The sequence below is a fragment of the Zootoca vivipara genome, chromosome 3 (assembly GCF_965207765.1).
Source record: "Zootoca vivipara chromosome 3, rZooViv2.hap1.1, whole genome shotgun sequence".
In the NCBI taxonomy this organism is placed as follows: domain Eukaryota; kingdom Metazoa; phylum Chordata; class Lepidosauria; order Squamata; family Lacertidae; genus Zootoca; species Zootoca vivipara.
Genome location: NC_142586.1, coordinates 107,886,082 through 107,908,281, shown reverse-complemented (window position 1 = coordinate 107,908,281; position 22,200 = coordinate 107,886,082). Strand labels below are relative to the sequence as shown.

The 22,200-nt window shown below is 45.0% G+C and overlaps 1 protein-coding gene across 24 annotated transcripts in view; it reads left to right on the top strand.

The window, feature by feature from the left end:
• Nucleotides 1-13,501, top strand: part of ASB3 (ankyrin repeat and SOCS box containing 3) — a 47,380-nt gene extending 33,879 nt beyond the window's left edge. For 16 of the 24 annotated variants that reach the window (XM_088666865.1, XM_088666864.1, XM_060273126.2 and 13 more), the window contains 4 exons: nt 822-1,019; nt 8,118-8,366; nt 11,191-11,324; nt 12,981-13,501. In XM_088666865.1, the coding sequence (XP_088522991.1) occupies nt 822-1,019; nt 8,118-8,366; nt 11,191-11,324; nt 12,981-13,255 (856 nt within the window). In that variant the 3' untranslated portion in view covers nt 13,256-13,501. The remainder of the gene's footprint in view (nt 1-821; nt 1,020-8,117; nt 8,367-11,190; nt 11,325-12,980) is intronic. The other 8 variants (XM_088666869.1, XM_088666871.1, XM_088666872.1 and 5 more) reach the window with 1 other exon arrangement.
• Nucleotides 13,502-22,200: the final 8,699 nt, after the last annotated feature.

Sequence of the window (22,200 nt, the reverse complement as noted above, 5' to 3'; positions counted from 1 at the left end):
AAATACAAAATGAAATAAAAATTGACTCATAAATCCTGATCAACTCACTGGGTTGCCTGGGCTGCCGGCTCCCGAGGAAAAGAAAGATTTTTCTCAGTCTTTACCTCTTGCTGCAGGGCAGTCATAAACCACAGTCTCTCTCCCCTTCTCACCCTGCATCAAAGGGGAGATTCTCTTTGATGCCTTTGAGGGATCCTTTGAATTGCAAATCTTCTGTTTATGGCTTCGGGTTTCTATTTACTGTCTCTTTTGTTGCCGTGGGGGGGTGGTGGCTTCCTCTTTTCTCCCCTCTCTCCCAGATCCAAATTGTTTTATAATCCAAATCGTGAGGTTACTTACAATCTTTTCCAATCGTTTTATTTTCGGAAGAATCCAGCGCTCTCCGCCTTCGGCTTGAAGCTTCTCCCTGCTAGAATAACGTTGCCGCTCAAAATGGCCCCCGCGACTTCTACCCTCCTCGCTCCGGAGCTCTTATTAGAGCTAACCGAAGAGTTGGGGAGTCCGGATTTGGGCTGTGCCGAGCAAATTGCCCCCGGGACGCCCTTCCCGAGGTTCTAAGGGGCGCAGCGTCGCTCTCGCTGCCCTCCCCACTCCTAGCAGGGACGGGCCGTCTCGGAGACGAGACGAGACCCCGCCGATCGGCGCTGGCGCTGAACCCGGAAGCCCAGGATCAACCTGTTTTAAACCCTGGAATCACTGTTTTAATATTTATGTAATGTTGTAAGGTGGTAAAGTTGGGTTGCTGGTTTTTAAACTGCCAGGAAAGATTTTGCTCTTGCACTGAAACCTGTGGCAATAACAAGCACTTTTCATATCCTTAGTACATTACGCTTGCTCATACCCGTTACTGACCGGCTCTGTGGCAGCGCTGAAGGCAAAGTGAGCCCTGTGTACTCGGCAGTCCTAGGCGGTCATGAAGATTGCTTGGAATTATTACTTAAGGAAGGTTACAGCCCAGATGCCCAGGCTTGTCCAGTCTTTGGCTGTAGATCACCCATGCCTTTGGCTTTCCAAAAGAGGTAGGTATCAGCAGGTACTGGCAGGAGAGGGTGGACAAAAAGTCTGTGCCTGTGATCGCTCAGAACCTGACATAAAATAACTTACTGTGTTCCATATTGCTGTGTAATATATGAAGCTGTCTTCCCCCCTCTGTAGAGCTAATAGCAGCTTCTGTCAGCGAGGGGCAATCACCAATGAGGGGCGAAGGGTACAAAACTCCCCTCTCAGAGCCACAGCTGCTCTTAGCGAAAATTAGGCTCCTGGATATCCAAGGACAGAACTTTCTCATTGTTTATAGGCTGGCCAAATGATAGAAAACAAGATTCAAGGGACCATTGTGGAAAGCAGAAGGTAGCAGAGGTTTGGATCATGGAGCTATTTTGAGAAGTTGGTGGCAGAGCAGGGTGCAAAATGGAACTAGTGACTGTAGGGAAAAGGTAGGCCTCTGGGAAAGTTGGCAAATGCTGGGAATTCTTAAAAAGGTTTTAGGTTAGGGCTTTACTTTGGTGATGATTTCCAGAAACTTTCCACTGATTTGCAAAGGGGGGGGGGAATCTGTGCTTGGAAAATCCACATTAATGGGTAACATCCAGCAGTTTTTGAATTTTGTTTGCACTTTACTTTTTATCATCATCATCACCACCATTATTTGAACCTTGTCTTTCCCTCCAAAAGAAAGCTCAAAGCCCTTGGCACCGATGGAGGTGTTAAAAAAGCCTCATTGCAGCATGGAGAGGAGGCCGGAAAAGGGGATGCCAACTAAGGCCTGGAATTTCCCCACCCCTGTTTTATCCTGATCAAATATTTTAGTTTAGCTACTTTAGATTATTGGGGGGAAAGCCTTTGAGAAGTTGTTGTTGTTTAGTCGTTTAGTCGTGTCCGACTCTTCGTGACCCCATGGACCATAGCACGCCAGGCACTCCTGTCTTGCACTGCCTCCCGTAGTTTGGTCAAACTCATGTTCGTAGCTTCGAGAACACTGTCCAACCATCTCGTCCTCTGTCGTCCCCTTCTCCTAGTGCCCTCAATCTTTCCCAACATCAGAGTCTTTTCCAAGGATTCTTCTCTTCTCATGAGGTGGCCAAAGTATTGGAGCCTCAGCTTCACGATCTGTCCTTCCAGGGAGCACTCAGGGCTGATTTCCTTAAGAATTGATAGGTTTGATCTTCTAGCAGTCCATGGGACTCTCAAGAGTCTCCTCCAGCACCATAATTCAAAAGCATCAATTCTTCGGCGATCAGCCTTCTTTATGGTCCAGCTCTCACTTCCATACATCACTACTGGGAAAACCATAGCTTTAACTATACGGACCTTTGTCGGCAAGGTGATGTCTCTGCTTTTTAAGATGCTGTCTAGGTTTGTCATTGCTTTTCTCCCAAGAAGCAGGCGTCTTTTAATTTCGTGACTGCTGTCACCATCTGCAGTGATCAAGGAGCCCAAGAAAGTAAAATCTCTCACTGCCTCCATTTCTTCCCCTTCTATTTGCCAGGAGGTGATGGGACCAGTGGCCATGATCTTGGTTTTTTTGATGTTGAGCTTCAGACCATATTTTGCGCTCTCCTCTTTCACCCTCATTAAAAGGTTCTTTAATTCCTCCTCACTTTCTGCCATCAAGGTTGTGTCATCTGCATATCTGAGGTTGTTGATATTTCTTCCGGCAATCTTAATTCCTGCTTGGGATTCATCTAGTCCAGCCTTTCGCATGATGAATTCTGCATATAAGTTAAATAAGCAGGGAGACAATATACAACCTTGTCGTACTCCTTTCCCAATTTTGAACCAATCAGTTGTTCCATATCCAGTTCTAACTGTAACTTCTTGTCCCACATAGAGATTTCTCAGGAGACAGATGAGGTGATCAGGCACTCCCATTTCTTTAAGAACTTGCCATAGTTTGCTGTGGTCGACACAGTCAAAGGCTTTTGCATAGTCAATGAAGCAGAAGTAGACGTTTTTCTGGAACTCTCTAGCTTTCTCCATAATCCAGCGCATGTTTGCTATTTGGTCTCTGGTTCCTCTGCCCTTTCGAAATCCAGCTTGCACTTCTGGGAGTTCTCGGTCCACATACTGCCTAAGCCTGCCTTGTAGAATTTTAAGCATAACCTTGCTAGCGTGTGAAATGAGCGCAATTGTGCGGTAGTTGGAGCATTCTTTGGCACTGCCCTTCTTTGGAATTGGGATGTAGACTGATCTTCTCCAATCCTCTGGCCATTGCTGAGTTTTCCAAACTTGCTGGCATATTGGGTGTAGCACCTTAACAGCATCATCTTTTAAAATTTTAAATAGTTCAGCTGGAATATCATCACTTCCACTGGCTTTGTTATTAGCAGTGCTTTCTAAGGCCCATTTGACTTCACTCTCCAAGATGTCTGGCTCAAGGTCAGCAACCACACTACCTGGGGTGTACGAGACCTCCATATCTTTCTGGTATAATTCCTCTGTGTATTCTTGCCACCTCTTCTTGATGTCTTCTGCTTCTGTTAGGTCCTTACCACTTTTGTCCTTGATTATGGTAATCTTTGTACGAAATGTTCCTTTCATATCTCCAATTTTCTTGAACAGATCTCTGGTTTTCCCCATTCTATTGTTTTCCTCTATTTCTTTGCATTGCTCATTTAAGAAGACCCTCTTATCTCTCCTTGCTGTTTTTTGGAAATCTGCATTCAGTTTCCTGTATCTTTCCCTATCTCCCTTGCATTTTGCTTGCCTCCTCTCCTCCGCTATTCGTAAGGCCTCGTTGGACAGCCATTTTGCCTTCTTGCATTTCCTTTTCCTTGGGATGGTTTTCGTTGCTGCCTCCTGTATAATGTTACGAGCCTCCATCCATAGTTCTTCAGGCACTCTGTCCACCAAATCTAAATCCTTAAACCTGTTCCTCACTTCTACTGTGTATTCATAAGGTACTGTGTATTCATTTAGTACTTTGAGAAGTACTAAAAGGCAAATTGCATAGGAACCTGGAATGTAAGAACCATGAATGGCGGTAAGCTGGATGTGGTCAAAAATGAGATGACAGGCTCCAATACTTTGGCCACCTCATGAGAAGAGAAGAATCCTTGGAAAAGACCCTGATGTTGGGAAAGATGGAGGGCACTAGGAGAAGGGGACGACAGAGGACAAGATGGTTGGACAGTGTTCTCGAAGCTACGAACATGAGTTTGACCAAACTGCGGGAGGCAGTGCAAGACAGGAGTGCCTGGCGTGCTATGGTCCATGGGGTCACGAAGAGTCGGACACGACTAAACGACTAAACAACAACAACAAAAGGCAAATAGTTTTGCCTATAGAATAGAACTCAAATTAACATGCTAGATCAGTCTCTCAAATCAATTTGATGTTTGTGGAATTCTCTCCCCAGGGAAGCTTGCCTGGCACCATCATTGTATATCTTAAGTGCCAGGCATTATTTTTTCTCTTTAACCATGCCTTTGGCCTCTAACCCTCTGTGCCCTTTTAGAATGGGTGGGGTAATTTTTAGTGTATTTAAATGTATTATTTAAACCTATTTTTTCTTGGTTTTAATGTATTTATGTGGTTGTTTTTTTTGTTTGCTTGCTTGTAAGTTGCATTGACTTGCCTTCAGCAAGAAAAAGTGACTAATAAACTTAATTAATGATGATTTAGGACAGTGGGAAAACATCAGTAATCCCCCCCCCCAAAAAAAACATTCTTGGAAAACATGCACCTATGATTTCTCTCAAGAATATTCCGCAGTGGGCTGGCTTGCAGGGGCTGGTTGGAGAGTAAACATATGTATGGACTTTTTGAACTTTGGTGCTAGAATTCCACATGCGCCCCCGGCAGGTTTAACCAACGTGGTACCTTCCAGATGTTGCTGTGACCTTCAGCTTTGATCAGCCCCAGCCAGCATGGAGAATGGCCAAGGTTGATAGGATCTGTGATCCTGCAGCATCTGGAAAGGACCACATTGGCTACCCCTGCTCTAGGGCTTTCTTTTAAAAAGAGGGGTTTCCTCTCAGGCTGCAATTGTGTAAACACTAACCTGGCTTACTGATGAACAGGCGGACATAGAATTGCACTGTTAAGAAAACAGAAAGCTTCTGCCTGATGTGTACCAGTTCTGGGTCATATCCAAAGAACCTGGCAAGGATTTCCTTGGGGAAGTTTTCCTCTTTGAAGCAGAGGCTTGTCGAACACACATTCAGTCTAATTTCCTTGCTTTCAAAGGGTCTTTATCAGCAATCTCTGTCTCTTGGGAACTTGACATGATTTTGTAATTGAGTCAAGTATATTCTTAATTAGCATAGCACTCTCTTTCTCTCTCCCCTCCCCACCCATCTCTTTCTGCTTGAAATGGCTGCTTGATTCTCTCCTAATATCAAACTCTCTCTTTCCTTAAAAAAGAAGAAAAAGATAATGTTATTAGCATGGATTCTGCTGGGGTTTCCTTTCTATATTGCACATGGAGGGTGAAGGAGGAATGCTTGTTGACACAGTTTGATTTTCCCCCCTCTTCCAGCTTACAGGAAAGGAGAAATTCTGAAATGCATGAAAACAGAAATGCATTTATCAGCCCAGAGTTTCTCAAACGTGATGTTGTTGTTGTTTAGTCGTTTAGTCGTGTCTGACTCTTCGTGACCCCATGAACCATAGCACGCCAGGCACTCCTGTCTTGCACTGCCTCCCACAGTTTGGTCAAACTCATGTTCGTAGCTTCGAGAACACTGTCCAACCATCTTGTCCTCTGTCGTCCCCTTCTCCTAGTGCCCTCCATCTTTCCCAACATCAGGGTCTTTTCCAAGGATTCTTCTCTTCTCATGAGGTGGCCAAAGTATTGGAGCCTCAGCTTCACAATCTGTCCTTCCAGGGAGCACTCAGGGCTGATTTCCTTAAGAATGGATAGGATTGATCTTCTTGCAGTCCATGGGACTCTCAAGAGTCTCCTCCAGCACCATAATTCAAAAGCATCAATTCTTCGGCGATCAGCCTTCTTGATGGTCCAGCTCTCACTTCCATACATCACTACTGGGAAAACCATAGCTTTAACTATACGGACCTTTGTCGGCAAGGTGATGTCTCTGCTTTTTAAGATGCTGTCTAGGTTTGTCATTGCTTTTCTCCCAAGAAGCAGGTGTCTTTTAATTTCGTGAGTGCTGTCACCATCTGACTTCTAATGAACCCTAAAAAAAACACACAAATCAGATAAACTGGATTTCTTTTAAAACCCTAATTATAAGCCCTGTTTGGTGTGGCAAAGGTTGGGGTTTTTTTTTCTGTTAGCATTTGCTAATGTTAATATTTTACCTATTTTGAATTTTGTTCTAATGGTCTCTCTTGAGATATTTTTGCTTTTATCGTAACTCACCTTGAGCATTCAGGATGGCATCACTCTGCAGATATTCTTTTTATGAAATTATAATAATTAACAACCTTGGTAGAAGGAACAGGGGATAATGTCCAGGCAGCCTCAGGGAACTGTCCTACATAAGTTACAAGAGACTCGGTTTTCCAACAGCAAATTCTTTCTACGTAGAGACTGATTGAACATACAACGCTAAGCCCAAACTGGCCTCCTGGAGAGGAGATTGCAGCCGCTTTGCTGTTCCTCTGGTCCTGCGTCTGCTGCACTGCTGTGAGCTAATCCATGGTTTGGCTAAGCAGGCCATCCAAACCTGGGCTTGCGGTTTGTTCTGCTCCAGACAATAACCAAGGCTTATAAGCAAGGTTTTTCCTTTGGCTTATAGCTTGTGGTTTGTCTGCTCCAGAAGCCCAGATTCAGACGAGGCCAAAAGCCAAACCATTATTTAGCTTGCAGCAGCAGCAGAACTGGAGGAAGAGCAAAATGGCTGCAGTCTCCTCTCTAGGAGCAACCCATGGTTTGGCTTTGCACTATGCATGAACCAACTTGTGTTATCAATATCTGGATGCTTTCAGTGCTTTTTACTTTCTTCCTTTCTGCTTAGTTTCAAAAGCTATTTAAACTTCCAGTAATATAACTAGGCGCTGAAGAAGAAACAGGAGGGTAACTGGGTTACCAGTGAGAAAGACATTATCCCAGTTTATAAAGGACGTACTTGCAGTTTAACCAGTTTCCCATACTAATGGAAATGGCTAACGTCTGGCAAGATTAACATGGCTTGTCACAGATTCAGTAAATACTATTAGAACTTCAGTGATATATCAAGGAAGTCAGCTGTTTTCAACGTGTTGTGGAGAACCCAGGGCTTCCTCAGATTGAGGACCTGCCTTCTCAGACAGCTTGCCCACCACTGTGGAACTTCTGAAATGTGTGGTTGCAGGAGCGCATATACACCCATGATTTTATTTGTATGCTGCTTTCCCACAGTTCAAGCCATGCTCAAGGGCGGCTTGCAACATGGGGAAAAAACACCTAATTGCAACATAATAAAAGTAAAGGTAAAGGGACCCCTGACCATTAGGTCCAGTCGTGACCGACTCTGGGGTTGCGCGCTCATCTCGCATTATTGGCCGAGGGAGCCGGCGTATAGCTTCCAGATCATGTGGCCAGCATGACAAAGCCGCTTCTGGCGAACCAGAGCAGCACATGGAAACGCCGTTTACCTTCCCGCTGTAGCGGTTCCTATTTATCTACTTGCATTTTGACGTGCTTTCGAACTGCTAGGTTGGCAGGAGCTGGGACCAAGCAACGGGAGCTCACCCTGTCACAGGGATTCAAACTGCCGACCTTCTGATCAGCAAGCCCTAAGCTCAGTGGTTTAACCCACAGTGCCACCTGGGTCCCATATAATAAAAGTAGTCATATGCAATTGATAAAATACAGTCATACCTTGGGTTGAGTACACTGCGGCTTGCGAACTTTCGGGTTGAGTACTCGGCGGACCCGAGCGCTGCTTGGGTTAAGTACTTTTCAGGGTGCGTGCTGGGTACTTAACCCGAGGTACCACTGTATCAAAAAATACACAGCCAAGCTGAACAATTCATGTATGAATCGCAACACCTAAAATAAAGATACGAAAACCAAACAGCAACCACCCCTCCAAGAACACCCACCACCACCACAAACACCCCAGTGTGATTTGCAGTTGTTCTTCTGTAGGCCTTTTGGTGCGCAAGTGCAGACATTTTGAAAAACAAAACTGCACTGACAAATGTGTGTTTTTGAACATGGGTTGCAGGTCTGGCTTAATCCTCATTCTTCTGAAGTATGGGATCACAATTTCCGAAGCAGATTTAGACCTCTGTCTGCATGATGGAAGGTTCTCCTTATTTCAGCATTTCTTGAAGCGAGGCTGTAAGCTTCCAGGCAGAGAGCACCGGATGGAATTTACGAAGAATGCAATTCTTGCAGGAGACAGGTACAAAGAATGGTTGCCGTCCCTCCTGTTGGCTGGGTTCAATCCGGTGCATCTCCTCAATGCATCATGGTAAGCAAGATTACATACATACATACAGACATACACACACACACACACACACACACACACACACACACAAGACATGCGCCTTCACCGATCATTTTCAGTGCATGTGAAAAATGTATTTATTCAGGCAAGCCTTGGGGAGGGGGGAAGGGGTTAACGTTTCCTTTTATTCTGATTTTGTAGGTCTTTCACATTTGTGAATTTTCTCCGCGTTGTTTTATACCTTGTTCTGTTTTTAATCAAAGTTTTTAGTCGTCTCTGCATTCTCAGAAATAAAATACACTGTGCATCTGTGAGCAGCATACACACATGCATGTGTTCACTTGTGTGTACATGAATTCATATAGATACACATCCACCTTGTCTATTTGTGATTTTTTACTTTGCAGATGCGCTGCACTTAATAGCTCTAGGTTGTTATGTCAGCACAAACATTTCTTTCTTCTTCTTTTTAAAATAATTTTAAGAATTGATTTTGTTAAGAAGAAGTACAATCGTAACAAAAAGAAAGAACATCACAGCCTGGAAGGGCAAAAGTACGGTGCAACTCTGAAGGAACAGTAAAGTATTAACTCCTACAAGGATTCCTTTTACAAATAAGAGATATGTAAAAATGAAAGTTTGCCAGTGAAGGTTCCCCCCCCCCACCTGTGAGTTGTGTTATTATTTAACATAAAGGTTCTATAGAGTCTTAGATGAGAGTCATTTGCATATGTAGTAGACCCGCAACGTATGCACGTTTAACTTGTGTGCATTCAGCTTTATGTGCTTGACAGAAAAATTAAAAAGTGGCTGGAAAAAACTTTTGACAGTTCCACCTGCCATTTTACCCAATGTTTCTTGACTATATGCAATTTTGGCTTTATGCACTATTTTAGAATATGGTTCCTGTTGCAGGTAATGTGAATTCTCTGATTCAGTTAAATAAGCACGGTACAGTAATTGGAAGCAGACTCCTCTGACTGTAGCCTCTTTCTCCCAAATGAGCTCCTTTCCTTCTCCCTTTTAGCCATCGTGTGGTGTTATGTCAGCACCAAGGCCAATTCTAACCATGGTTTGTGAACCAGCTTCAGATCCTCTTTTCAAGCTAATCGTGGTTGGCATGAATCTCAGGGCAGATGTAACACCACACAGTGGTTAAATTGACAAGGAGTTCACATGCAAAAAAAGGAGTGAATGGGCAAGACATTCCTGATCAATTAACCATGGTTACGGCTGAGGAAAAACTGCCTCTAGTGGACATCCTGGTTAGCATTTAACTAGGGTTAAGTTCAGGTTTTAGCCTTGATTAGGACTCACAATGGGGATTTCTGTGGGGGACATATTAGGGGCAAAGGAAGCGCATGCTCTTGCAGCCCAATCCCTTAACTATGGTTTCAGGAGCATTATGTCTGCTCCAGCCCCAAGTCTGAAAAAGAAGCAGGCTTGGAATAGAAGCGAATAATTATTGTTGACCGACAGTGAAACTGGAAGAGAACCTCCTTACAGGGAGAACATAGTGTGGATCTTTCACAGAATTGTGTTCTGTATTGAATTCCAACTGTGTTGACTCATCACCGAGGGCAGGAGGTCTGTCTCCCTCAAGTGAAAGGAGAAAACAAGCCGTATGCTGTGTTTCTAAAGGTTTCGGCAAGGGGGCAGGGAAGGCATGCGCAGACCCGGTTCTATGGGAAAGGGGCACAGAATGCCTTTTCTGTGCTGTAAAAGGGCAGGAATCATCTCGTTGCTGAACACACAAGACTTGCAGCTGGGTTGAAATAATAAAAAAGAGCCATGTATTCTGAAGCAAAATATTAAAGGTCACTGGATGCAGGCAGCATGAAAAAGGTTCTTTTAACTGCTTCGATCTCTAGGAAAGACCCCTGTACCTTGAAGGCAACTGGCTGCTTCCTTAAGGGAAGCAAAATATAAATCCTTTAATTATGGCACTTGGACAAGCTTATGGTTTCCAACTGGCAGCCCGCTTGCCGAGTGTAATTTAATACTAGGGGTGGGCGAGCAGAGAAAGTATTACTGAATTCATCAAGTCGACGAGAGCCTAAGTTTACAGGCCCCAAGCGCAGCTCAAAGCTGTTCAGCTAAGTGAAATGATGTTCTATTTCATTTAGCTGAAGGATGATTTCTACTGGGCAGGAGAATCCATATGTATGTTGCACCTTTGACAAGTTTAGCAAGCCCTGGTTCACACTGCTTGTGTGTGTTTCGGCCTGGGTGTCTTCTAGGGCAGGGGGTTGGGGGGCCTGTGGCTCCCCAGATATTGTTGGATTTGAGATCCCATCACCCCCAGCCAGCATGGCCAATGATCAGAAAGCCCTGCTCGTAGCTTCATGGGCACATCCATCCTCATGGACACCAGCTCTGACCTTCTTGGGTTGAGCAGGAAAGAGTCTTACTGTATTAGGCTATGGGCCCAACCAGTCCAGCTCTCTGTTCTCAGACTGGCCAACCAGGGGGCCATGGGAAGCCTGCAAGCAGGACTTGAGTGCAACAGTACTGCTGCGGTTTCTGGTACCTGGTCTTCAGAAGCATATTGCCTCCAGCAATGGAGGAAGGTCTGCAGTGACTTTTCTTGTGTTCACTTGGAACACATGTAGAGTGGCTCAGGGTCCCCCATCCCACAGGGAGTTCACACAGTCAAGTGAAAATGTAAACGCCCCCTCCAAATGTTCCCTGATCAACACAGGTCAGGGGAAGCTCAGGGACTGAGCAGACAGGATGATATACAATGTGATTTTGGAGACGAGACTTTGGGGATATGGCTTCTTCCTGATGCATATTTGCATCTTCAAATATGCTCTCCTAATAACTGAGTTCTGCTCGATCGTAGGGTTTCCTCTGTAAGCAGTGACACTCTCAACTTTCTTCTGGAGTTCACTAACTGGAAGAGGCTTCCCTGGGACGTGGAGCAGATCCTTTCCGACCACAAAGAAACCCCCACATGGGTGACTCGCAGTCACTTTGGTGAGTGAACGACCGGCTCATTCAGCTCTACACGATCTGTTTTGTTTCATGGCATAGATGACAAAACTGCTTTTGGGGCTGACATGCATTATGAACGCTTGGGCAAAATAACGCAGAGCTTGTAAAAGAAGTGGTACGGATCTTGATCCAGAGTAATTGTATTTCACAAAAATCCATGTTTCATAGCCAGGCAGACCGCGAAACCTGCCATGCCTGGTGGGGGTTAGGACATGGCGGAGGCTTTACTCTGATGGCAGGGGCCTCTAAAGCAGAGACTAGCCAAGAATCTGTTGCATCCTAAGCTGTTCCAGTTTCTTGGACCAGATGACCCTTGGGGTCCCTTCCAACTCTATCATAAGCCTGATCCAGGCTTCTGGGCCGGGCTAGTTTGGAGAGGTGAAAACCAGCAGCTTTATTGCCATTCTGCACTCTGGTTGGCACAAGGTCTCTGAGTGTGGTAGGGGCTTCACTGCACCATTTAGCCTTGTTGCTCCCAGCTGGGAGTTAGAATTCAGGGATGGGGAACCTGTGGACCTCTAGATGCGGACTGCAGGATGATGGGAGTTGTAGTCCAGCAACACACGGAGAGCAGCTTGTTGATTCTCCCTGCCTTTCAATGTAGGATGTTGCTGTAAGTTTGAGGGCTAAGAAAGGCTGCATCCCAGAGAGCCATTGCCAGCTGGAGTAAATAATTTTGAGCTAGATGACTGGGGGACAGAGTCCTCCCTATGCAGTACAAGCTGGTTTCAGAGCAGAGGCGTCCATCCAACGCGGCTCTTCCAATTAGCCTTCCAAAATCAGTGGGTATATATAAATGATCCTGTCGTTCTGCTTGATCCAGCTCTGGAGATAAAGGTCATCCAATTACTCCTGGCAGTGGTGAAGCCCAGGACCACCCGCCAGGGAGAAAGAAAAGCGCAGATACAGTATGGAATCGTCAGTTGCTAACTAGAGACTCGGGAGAGTGAAATACCATTTTTTAATAATAGAAAGGTTAGGCTAGACTCTGATCAGGAAATGTCTTTCTTTTTCTCTCCTGTGTACAAGGCCAGCAAACGTATCAGGATGGTTCAGTCTGAATATTTGCTTAATTACCATCTCTTCGTGGTCTCCCTTCAGTTCACTTACTCGCTGGGTCCTCCCCCACCCTGCAATATTTTCATTATTTTTCTCTCTTCTCTGTTTAAAAGATCTGCAGTATTTTTTTTTAAAAAAAGAATAAGGCAGATGGTGCTATTTAATAGAAGGGAGCTGGTTTCAGTCTTATATTTTAAATTTTTAAAAACAAAACAAACAAACAACCCAAGATCATCCAGTTTGCGTTGAATTTGCAAAGCAAGCCTGTAGGCTCAAGAACTCTTAATGCAGATTAGATACCAGTATGTCTTGACTGCTCAGTAGATTCAGGGCAGAAGGAAGAAAGGCTTCCACCCTCTCTAAACAGGGCATAATGCATTTAGGGAATTCGCTGCTGCATGGTGTGGTGATGGCTGCTCGATTAGATGGCTTTAAAAGGAGCCAAGACAAAGTCATGGAGGGACAGCCTGATCTGTGGATGTTAACTATGATGGTTTTATGGAACAGTTGCAGAAGCGAGCTTGAAGTCCTCTCAGTTGTTGTGCCCCATATAATTCTAATTTTATTTTTCTGCGACAGAGCACATCCCTCCCTTGTCTCATCTTTGCCGCTTGGAGATCCGGTCACTTTTGACGAGCGATCGCTTACGGTCAGACCAGTTTATCCGCCAGTTGCCATTACCCGCTTGCCTGCAGGATGCCTTACTTTACTCAGACGTGTTGAGAAGCTATGCCGTTCCGGAATCTCAGCTCAGACTGGGTGAAGTGTACGAAAAGAATGCCCTGCCACCTCTTTCCAGTGCAGGAAACAGGGAGAGGAGAGAAAACACGAAAACTGAAGCAGGCTCCTCATAGCGCTTAAGGCTTCTGGCTGTCATAAGAACTGTGTTGTGGTGCTCACTGCAATGATAGACCTCTCCACTGCTGAAGAGAGGGTATCCTCTCTTCAGAGATTCTTTAAACTCTTGCTCAGAGGCTTTCAGAGAAGCGTTCAAGCGCCATTCTCTCTCAAAGGAGTTCAACATTCAAATGGATGAAAACACTTGCAAAGGTATAAATATTGCCACGGATCATTCCAAATAAAGACCCATTCCCTGTAAAGTTGGTTGATTTATTTTGATTGCCGTTGATTGTTGTTGATTTCTTACCTGGCTTTTTGCCAGAAGGTCTTGGGCTGTGTTACCAGAATATACAATACAATACAATACAATACAATACAATACCTTTATTGGCATGACAAGTTAAGACATTTCAAATCCGTGGGATAAATTTAAAAGGGACAGGAGTGAGGCTGTCGAGGGTCACAAGGCACTCGGTTGTTCTGCTTTACCCTGTCTATTCCCTAGAGCAGGCATAGGCAAACTGGGGCCTCCAGATGTTTTGGGACTACAACTCCCATCATCCTTAGCTAACGGGACCAGTGGTCAGGGATGATGGGAATTGTCCCAAAACATCTAATGAGAATCTCAAAACACCTGGAGGGCCGAGTCTGCCTATGCCTGCCCTAGAGAGATGATTCATTAAGAACCCTTTCGGTGAGATGAAAATTACAAAGGAAGCCACAGAGGTAGCAATGTCCTTGTCCCTGTCCACTAGGAGGAACCTCATTTGGCTTCCTCTTGGAGTCGTGGGTCGCAGGCCCAGCATCTTGCTTAGCATCTGTTTGCAGAGTCTGCTGCGCAAAGGGCAGTCCGAAAGAATATGGTCCAGTGAATCTGACACTCCCTGTTTGCAGGCACACAGGCAGGCTTGATAAGGAATTTGCGAGTATCTACCTGTAGTCACTGCAGAGGGGAAAGCATAAAAGCTCTTCGTTTACAACAATATAGTCGCGCAGTTGTGAAAACAAGTAAAATAATCTATGCACTTGTAGCAATAAATCCATTCTAACAAAGCAGCATAGATTCAACAAAAGGTGGTTCTCGTAAAACAATCTTGGCTTTAACAATTATAATAACGATGAGAATACATGTAAATACCACCAATTGCCAAAGTGGCTTCTAAACAGTTTACAGGTGCCAAACCAATTATAAAACCCCTACGTATAATTAAAACACACACAATAAAACAAGGTATCCTATTGTCGCCTTCCTCCAGCTGATATAAAAGGCATTACTTCTTTGGTCTCCATTCTACAGCCGCTATCAATACAGGATCTCCAGTTATAAATTGTCTCTGATAGCAAGGCTTGGACAAAAACCCCGACTAGCACAATGCAAAGCCACAGCTGGTTTGAGGAGGTAATACTGACCTGTACCAATCAGGTAGGTAGACCAGAGTAGAGAGGGAGAATCTCAGGTCCCTCTAGACCACGCATAGGCAAACTTGCCCCTCCAGATGTTTTGGGACTACAACTCCCATCATCCCTAGCTAACAGGACCAGCGGTCAGGGATGATGGGAGTTGTAGTCCCGAAACATCTGGAGGGGCAAGTTTTCCTATGCCTGCTCTAGACCCCTGATGGCCTTCGGTATTCTCTCTAAGCCAGACACCCCACAAGACCTCCTTCGCACCCTTCTTGTTGCCTGGCTGGAATGCTGGTTATGTTCAAATAACAGGGGTAGCCTTTTAGTCTCAAGGGGCACCTTTGACCAGCACCACCCACCTGTCAATCATCTGGTGCTACATTGGCCTTGGGGTAGGGAGATGAACGAACTTGAATTAATTTCTCTTTCCACATGGTGATGGTCTCCTGTCCAACCTCACTGGAGAGCCTCGCTTACAGGCCTCTCAAGCATCGCCCTTAGGGCAACACACTCTGTGCATGCCCTTTGACGCAGCCACCGGTCACTTCTGTTGCTCTCAAGCAGTGGCCTGGGAAGAAGCCACTGCCTAGCTGGCCACATTTTGGGGGGGGGGACTGGCAGAGTGCTGGTCTGCTGCAGCTGAAGGGAAACAGGAAGGACGAGGTGTGAATGGCTGTCTGCATCTCTGCAGTCAAGACATACCCTTCCCTCCCCCTCCCCAGCCACTTCCGCTGGCTCCAACCATTTCTTTTGAGGCACCTCCACTTGGGACTCAAGAGCGATTCACTTGACCGTCCCTTTCTCCTCTTCTTGCAGCCTCCAGTTCCTTAGCACAGAAGGGTGGATTTGCATGGCAAATGGCTCCCAAGTTCCTGAATTTACAGAATGGCTCCTCTTACACTGTTATTCAACTCTGGGGAAAGAAAGAAAGAAATTGCAATGAGAGCAGTTTTCTGCTAACAGGAGCGAGCATCAATATTTCATACACCATTCAGACTGAGAATGAGAAGATGGGAACCTAGATGGGAATAATTTCTCCCCTTTTTCTGGACTTGCGGTGCCACGGTATTAATTTATGGTGCTGTGGAAATTCTGACTTTCTCCTTTAGTATAGACTTGATTTATTACTCCTACAAAGTGGGGGAGGGGAGAAATGAAATAAAATGTAGCTTATTTTGGCTTTTTATAGCAATGGTGCTGATTGTGTTTGACATCACCAAAACAGCATAGTGCAACCTTGTAAATAACTCCCCAGAAGTCACTAGCCTACCAAAAAAATCACTGCCCACTGGAATTTGGGAGAGGAGGGATGGATTTCTCCTGGTTGTTCTCTAGCAGCCCACTTAGTTTCGTTGCTGGGCATAGAAAGTACCCTATCCCTCCTCTACCAGCCCATTTACTCACATGCATTTCCTGGTCAACATTGCTTGCCAGGCCAGTGCTTAAATGCAAGGGTATATTAAAGAGTCTGATCAGGACTACAGAGAATCAAGTTCAAATCTCCCCTAAATCAGGAACCTCATTGTGGCGTGTGTGACTTTGGGCCAATATTGCTCAGCCTAGCCTCCACCTGCAACCTCCACTGGTTGCCTATTCTCCCAGGCTAGTGCTTAAATGCAAGGGTGGATTAAGTGTCAGATTAGGACAACAGAGAATCACGTTCGAATCCCCACTTGGCCCAGGACCTAACTGGGGTGCGTGTGACCTTCGGCCACCATTCCTCAGCTCAGCCTCTGCCCAACTGCATTCACAGGGTTGGGTGAGCAGCTTTGGGTCCTGTGCATCATGATTTTGGGGGAAGGAGTGCTTGCTGCTCCACCACAGGCTGCAAAATATATTGCACCAGTCCTGGGACTAAGAGGTTAAAATACAGGACGGATGAACAACTCCAGGTTGGACTACAGCTGGACTACAACTCCCAGCAGCCTCAGCCAGGAGGCCTTGAGCCTTTTTAAGCACCTCATTATGCTCCCCCATGAGAGCAATTAAAGATGGCTCCTTAGCACTTTACCTTCTTCCCAACAGCGCAAGTCTTTTGCATGTTGAGAAATCATTTACTGGCACGGGGAAATGTTTGTTTTTATAGCTTATGGGGGAAACGGAGCTGGTTATTGACCAGCATTAAATCCACTTCAGAAACCAGAGTTTAGGGCACTTAAAACCAATGTTCCCGCAGCTTAGGAATGTTCGACATTTGGCCAGGGAATAAACATCACAAGCTGTTTATGTTGAGTCAATCAAGGTCTCCTCTGCCCATCTCTGCACCCCCATATTAATACTTTTGCTCGAGTGGAAGTGATACATGCTGGTGTCTTTTTCTTCTACGAGGAAGAGAGGTTGGAATGAGCTGACACTTGGTAACATCACCGAGAACTTCCTGTGGGAGGAGAGGACTGGAAATTAATGAGATAATTAGCCGCTAAAACCATTACTGCTTGCAAGACAGTGCTGTCATTTTCCAAAGAGCCATTCATTGTTTGTATTGCATTTTTTTGGGCGGTGTGTGTGGCTGCTTTGGAGGCAGAATCAAATGTGCAATGCTTTGCTAACTGCTATTAACATTTTTTTTTTACTTTTTTTTTTTAAAAAAAAGGTTTTAATCCCACAATTCTGCTCTCACCATCTGATTGTCACAAGGACCATCTGACTGGGTTACTCCAGCCACTCTGGGCTGCTTCCAACATATATCAAAATATAACAAAGCATGAAGTATTAAAAAATAATATTACACACACACACACACACACACTCTCTCTCCCTTCTCTCCCTTCTCTCTCTCTCTCTCTCTCTCTCTCTCTCTCTCTCTCTCTCTCTCTCTCTCTCTCTCTCTCTCTCTCTCTCTCTCTCTCTGTGTGTGTGTGTGTGTGTGTGTAAATGACCCCTGTATGGTTAAGCCCAATCGAATTTGACTATGGGGCCATCTTTGCTTTCTGGCCGATGGAGCTGGTGTTTTTGTACGCAGACAGCTTTTCCAGGTCAAGTGGCCAGCATAATCCTTTCTGGCGCAACGGGACACTGTGACGAGTGCCACGGCACATGGAAATGCAGTTTACCTTCCTGTCACAGCGATACCTATTTATCTATTTGCACACAGGTGAAGGTCCTGTGTGAGTGCCTGGAGGCAGTTGGAAGATGGATGGAAGGCGGCTAACAGATTGAGGTTGAATCCTGACAAGGCAGAAGTACTGTTTGTGGGGAACAGGAGGCGGACATGTGTGGAGGACTCCCTGGTCCTGAATGGGATAACTGTGCCCTTGAAGGATCAGGTGTGCAGCCTGGGAGTCATTTTGGACTCACAGCCGTCCATGGAGGCGCAGGTCAATTCTGTGTCCAGGGCAGCTGTCTACCAGCTCCATCTGGTACGCAGGCCAGCGGTGTAGCGAGCCGCCGCGCACCTGGGGCGGCAAATTGCCATGCACTCGGGGGGTGGGTGGGTGTCACTACATAACAGCGCATGCAGGGTATCGCCGCCCCCCTGCCCCTCCAAAGCCGCTCTCCTCCAGCTACAAACTCCAGGTAAAAAGCCTGTGTTGAGCGGACTTTTTACCGGGAGGCTGGAGGCTTGGCTTGGGAGTTGCGGGGGTGGGTGGGGGCGCCAAGTGGCACCCCCCCGAGTGGAACCCGGGGCACACCGCCCCCATCACCCCCCCATTGCGATGCCCCTGACACAGGCTGAGAACCTACCTGCCCGCAGACTGTCTCGCCATAGTGGTGCATGCTCTAGTTATCTCTTGCTTGGACTACTGCAACGCACTCTTTGAAGGTGACCCGGAAACTACAACTAATTCAAAATGCGGCAGCTAGACTGGTGCCTGGGAGCGGCCGCCGAGACCACATAACACCGGTCTTGAACGATATACTGGTACATTGGCTCCCAGTACGCTTCCGAGCACAATTCAAAGCGTTGGTGCTGACCTCTAAAGCCCTAAACGGCCTTGGTCCAGTATACCTGAAGGAGCGTCTCCACCCCCATTGTTCTGCCCAGACACTGAGGTCCAGTGCTGAGGGCCTTCTGGTGGTTCCCTCACTACGAGAAGCCAAGTTACAGGGAACTAGGCAGAGGGCTTTCTCAGTAGTGCCACCCTCCCTCCAGCCAAGAAGCAAACAGCAGACGCCATTCAGGAATGTATTTAGGGCTGTACAGTTCAATGCAATGCAAATAAATTAGGGAGTAAGCCTTATAAATCTCGAAAGAAAACTCTTCAAGGGAAGAATATTCAATGACCAGCCACCAGAGGGAGCTAGTTAACACGCTATAATCAATGAGCACATCTTTTCCCTCCCTTCTGGCTCAGCTGTTTGGACCAGCCTTAAAAGATGCTACTTTTAGGGAAAGCAATAATGGAGGTTATCCTATTGATTTTTTTTTGAATGGGAAAGATACTTTCAATTAAGTCTGTCTAATGAGCAATGGTCCTGTGTGTGCATGAATGGTTTCAATTACTCTCTGGGTGCATATGCAAAAAAAGGTATGTGTAGAACACACTATATGTTTCATTTTCTTCACTCCGTTTGCAATAAGAAGAATGCATGGCTTTTAACAGTGCAAGCCACTGACATTGAAAGCAGACTCCTAGCATATTTGGTGGGCTTGTAAGTACATACAATTTTGGAGGGGCTGGTTGACATTGTTATTATTAGTATTGCTTATGTATTGATTTAGGTAACCAAGATCGCTTTGAGTAAAGAAAGAATATCAGAGCTTGGTTGGGAATCCCTTTTAATTTGTGCAAGCTGCCTTGGGTCCTCACATGGGGAAAAGGTGGGATATAAATAAATTATTATTATTATTATTATTATTATTATTATTAACAGAAGCATGCATTTGAGTTGCCCAGTAAGGTGGCAGGGGAAAAGGAGGAAAAGACATCATTCATTCATTTGTTTATTACGGTTATAGATCAGCTCGAAAGGCACATCTAGGACAGCTTTCACAAGAATAAAATACGCACTTTAAAACAATATACAGCAAACAGCTTAAGAATTAAAATTAAGTCAAACTCATAGACATGTGAGAACCTAAAATTTAAAGTTTGAGATACCATACAGATTGGCCCTTTATTATTGGTTCCATAATAATTTGCCTTTTTCAAAAAAACAAAGAAGTTTACGTCTAACCAGGTAAACTATTAGCCTGGCACATTTTAAGAAGTAAATATGGGGAAACAGGCACTCATCTCATACGGGTTGAATGGAAACTGTTCCATATAATTGGAATAAAATTACATCTTTTGGGAATTTTAAGCAGGGAGGTATAAGCAGTAGAAATAGGGATTTGTGACTGAGCTCTCTGTCATTTTCTGTAGGCATAATCCCTCTCTCTCCCTCCCCCATCCAAGCTGTAGCAACCTCTCTCCTCTCCTTGTACCTTTGGGGAAAATGCTCAGCGAGTTCCAGATTAATGCTTATATGGTCCACATAGTTTAGGTAATTCTAACACGTTGATTTTGAAAAGAGATTCAACAGAATCCTTCAACTTAAGCTGGTCCGGGTGATGCTGTCTATGTGAGTTCCTACTCTTGCAGTGCATATAAACTCATCAGGGTTATCTATTGCACACCCTCCGACATTTCTCCGATTAAAATAGGGACATCCCAATTCCATAATGAGAATTCTATTATTTATACTCCACACACATGGCTGGGTTGCCCCAGCCACTCTGGGCAGTTTCCAACATATATAAAAACATAATTAAACATTAAAAAAAACTTCCTTATACAGAGCTGCCTTCAGATGGCTCAGGAGTCAGATAACTCTGAATCCTCCAACATTTCTCTGATGAAAATAGGAACATCCTAAGGAAAAGCAGTACATACTGGGATCAAATTAGAAACTGGGATGGCTTCATATAGAGGAGGGAGAAAGGTTGTTTTCTGCTGCTCCAGAGAAGCGGACACAGAGCAATGGATTCAAAGTACAAGAAAGAAGATTCCACCTAAACATTAGGAAGAACTTCCTGACAGTAAGAGCTGTTCGACAGTGGGATTTGCTGCCAAGAAGTGTGGTGGAGTCTCCTTCTTTGGAGGTCTTTAAGCAGAGGCTTGACAGGCATATGTCAAGAATGCTTTGATGGTGTTTCCTGCTTGGCAGGGGGCTGGACTGGATGGCCCTTGTGGTCTCTTCCAGCTCTATGATTCTATGATTCTATAGAAAAGCGATAAAATACCAACTAAAGAAGAATGGCAAGAAAAGCTTATGGAATATGCTGAAATGGCAAACTGAAAAACTTCGAAATAAGGACAAAAAATATTTCAAGGAAGACTGGGGACCTTTTACAGAAACAATGCAAAGAATTGGATTCCCTAGCAGGTTTTGAGTAATCACTTACAATCAGTAGAAATGAGATAAACTATAAGATCAAATGTTAAAAACAAACGGAATGAAAATATGCAGGAAATAATACTATGTTAAAACAAACCAGAGAAGGGGGTTGAGGGAAGTCCGAGGGGGGGTGGGGAGGAAAAACTCTTGAAGTAGTGAATTATTTGTTATCATACAATATTGGAAAAATGGAAAATTAATTGCAAAAATTCCCAACTGCAGGCAGACTGGTACAACCTATCATATCTTCAAAGGAGTTTATCCAATCCAATGTGATCCACCAGCAGGAGAAGCAAGTTAAACCCAGATCCCCAAACATATTGATGTGCAAGTTTTATAATCTTCTTCTTGTTGTTGTTTAGTCGTTTAGTCGTGTCCGACTCTTCGTGACCCCATGGACCAGAGCACGCCAGGCACTCCTGTCTTCCACTGCAGTTTGGTCAAACTCATGTTCGTAGCTTTGAGAACACTGTCCAACCATCTTGTCCTCTGTCATCCCCTTCTCCTAGTGCCCTCCATCTTTCCCAACATCAGGGTATTTTCCAGGGAGTCTTCTCTTCTCATGAGGTGGCCAAAGTATTGGAGCCTCAGCTTCAGGATCTGCCCTTCCAGTGAGCACCCAGGGCTGATTTCCTGAAGAATGGATAGGTTTGATCTTCTTTATAATCTTACATACTGCAAAACAGACCATGTCCCTTACATGCTCCACTTCCTTCACAGTCACAGATGCAATGGAAACATGGAGGGGAGGCTGGCTAGGGTAAAACATTGATTTCCATCACTGGAGTGACAACCGTGTTGAGCTAAGTACAAAAGGGAACTTGTAACAAAACGTTGCAGTGTAGGAAAATAAGAGTAAACCCCATTGAACTCAGTAGTCCTTGCTTTTGAGTAGTCATACATAGGGACTTGCACTCTGAGGCATTTAAAAACACTGAAATGTAGGAGGCAAAAATAAATGAGATTTTATCGCCATCCCCTGGGGCCATCTTTTGCTACAGGTATTTTTTATTAGGGTTCCCTCTGTGCTCAAGAGACAACCTTTTCATCAGATTTCACATCAAAGCATCCTCTAAGCAGAGGGCTGTACTGACGAAGCATTTACATGTTTTTAATTACGTCCCTTAGTTAAGCTTGTGAACGAGCGCTGACTTTTCTCTTCTGAGATGCATATGTATGGATGTTTAAAGTTCCCTGTACGCCTTTGCTTGAAAACCACTGTGTTAGACCAATG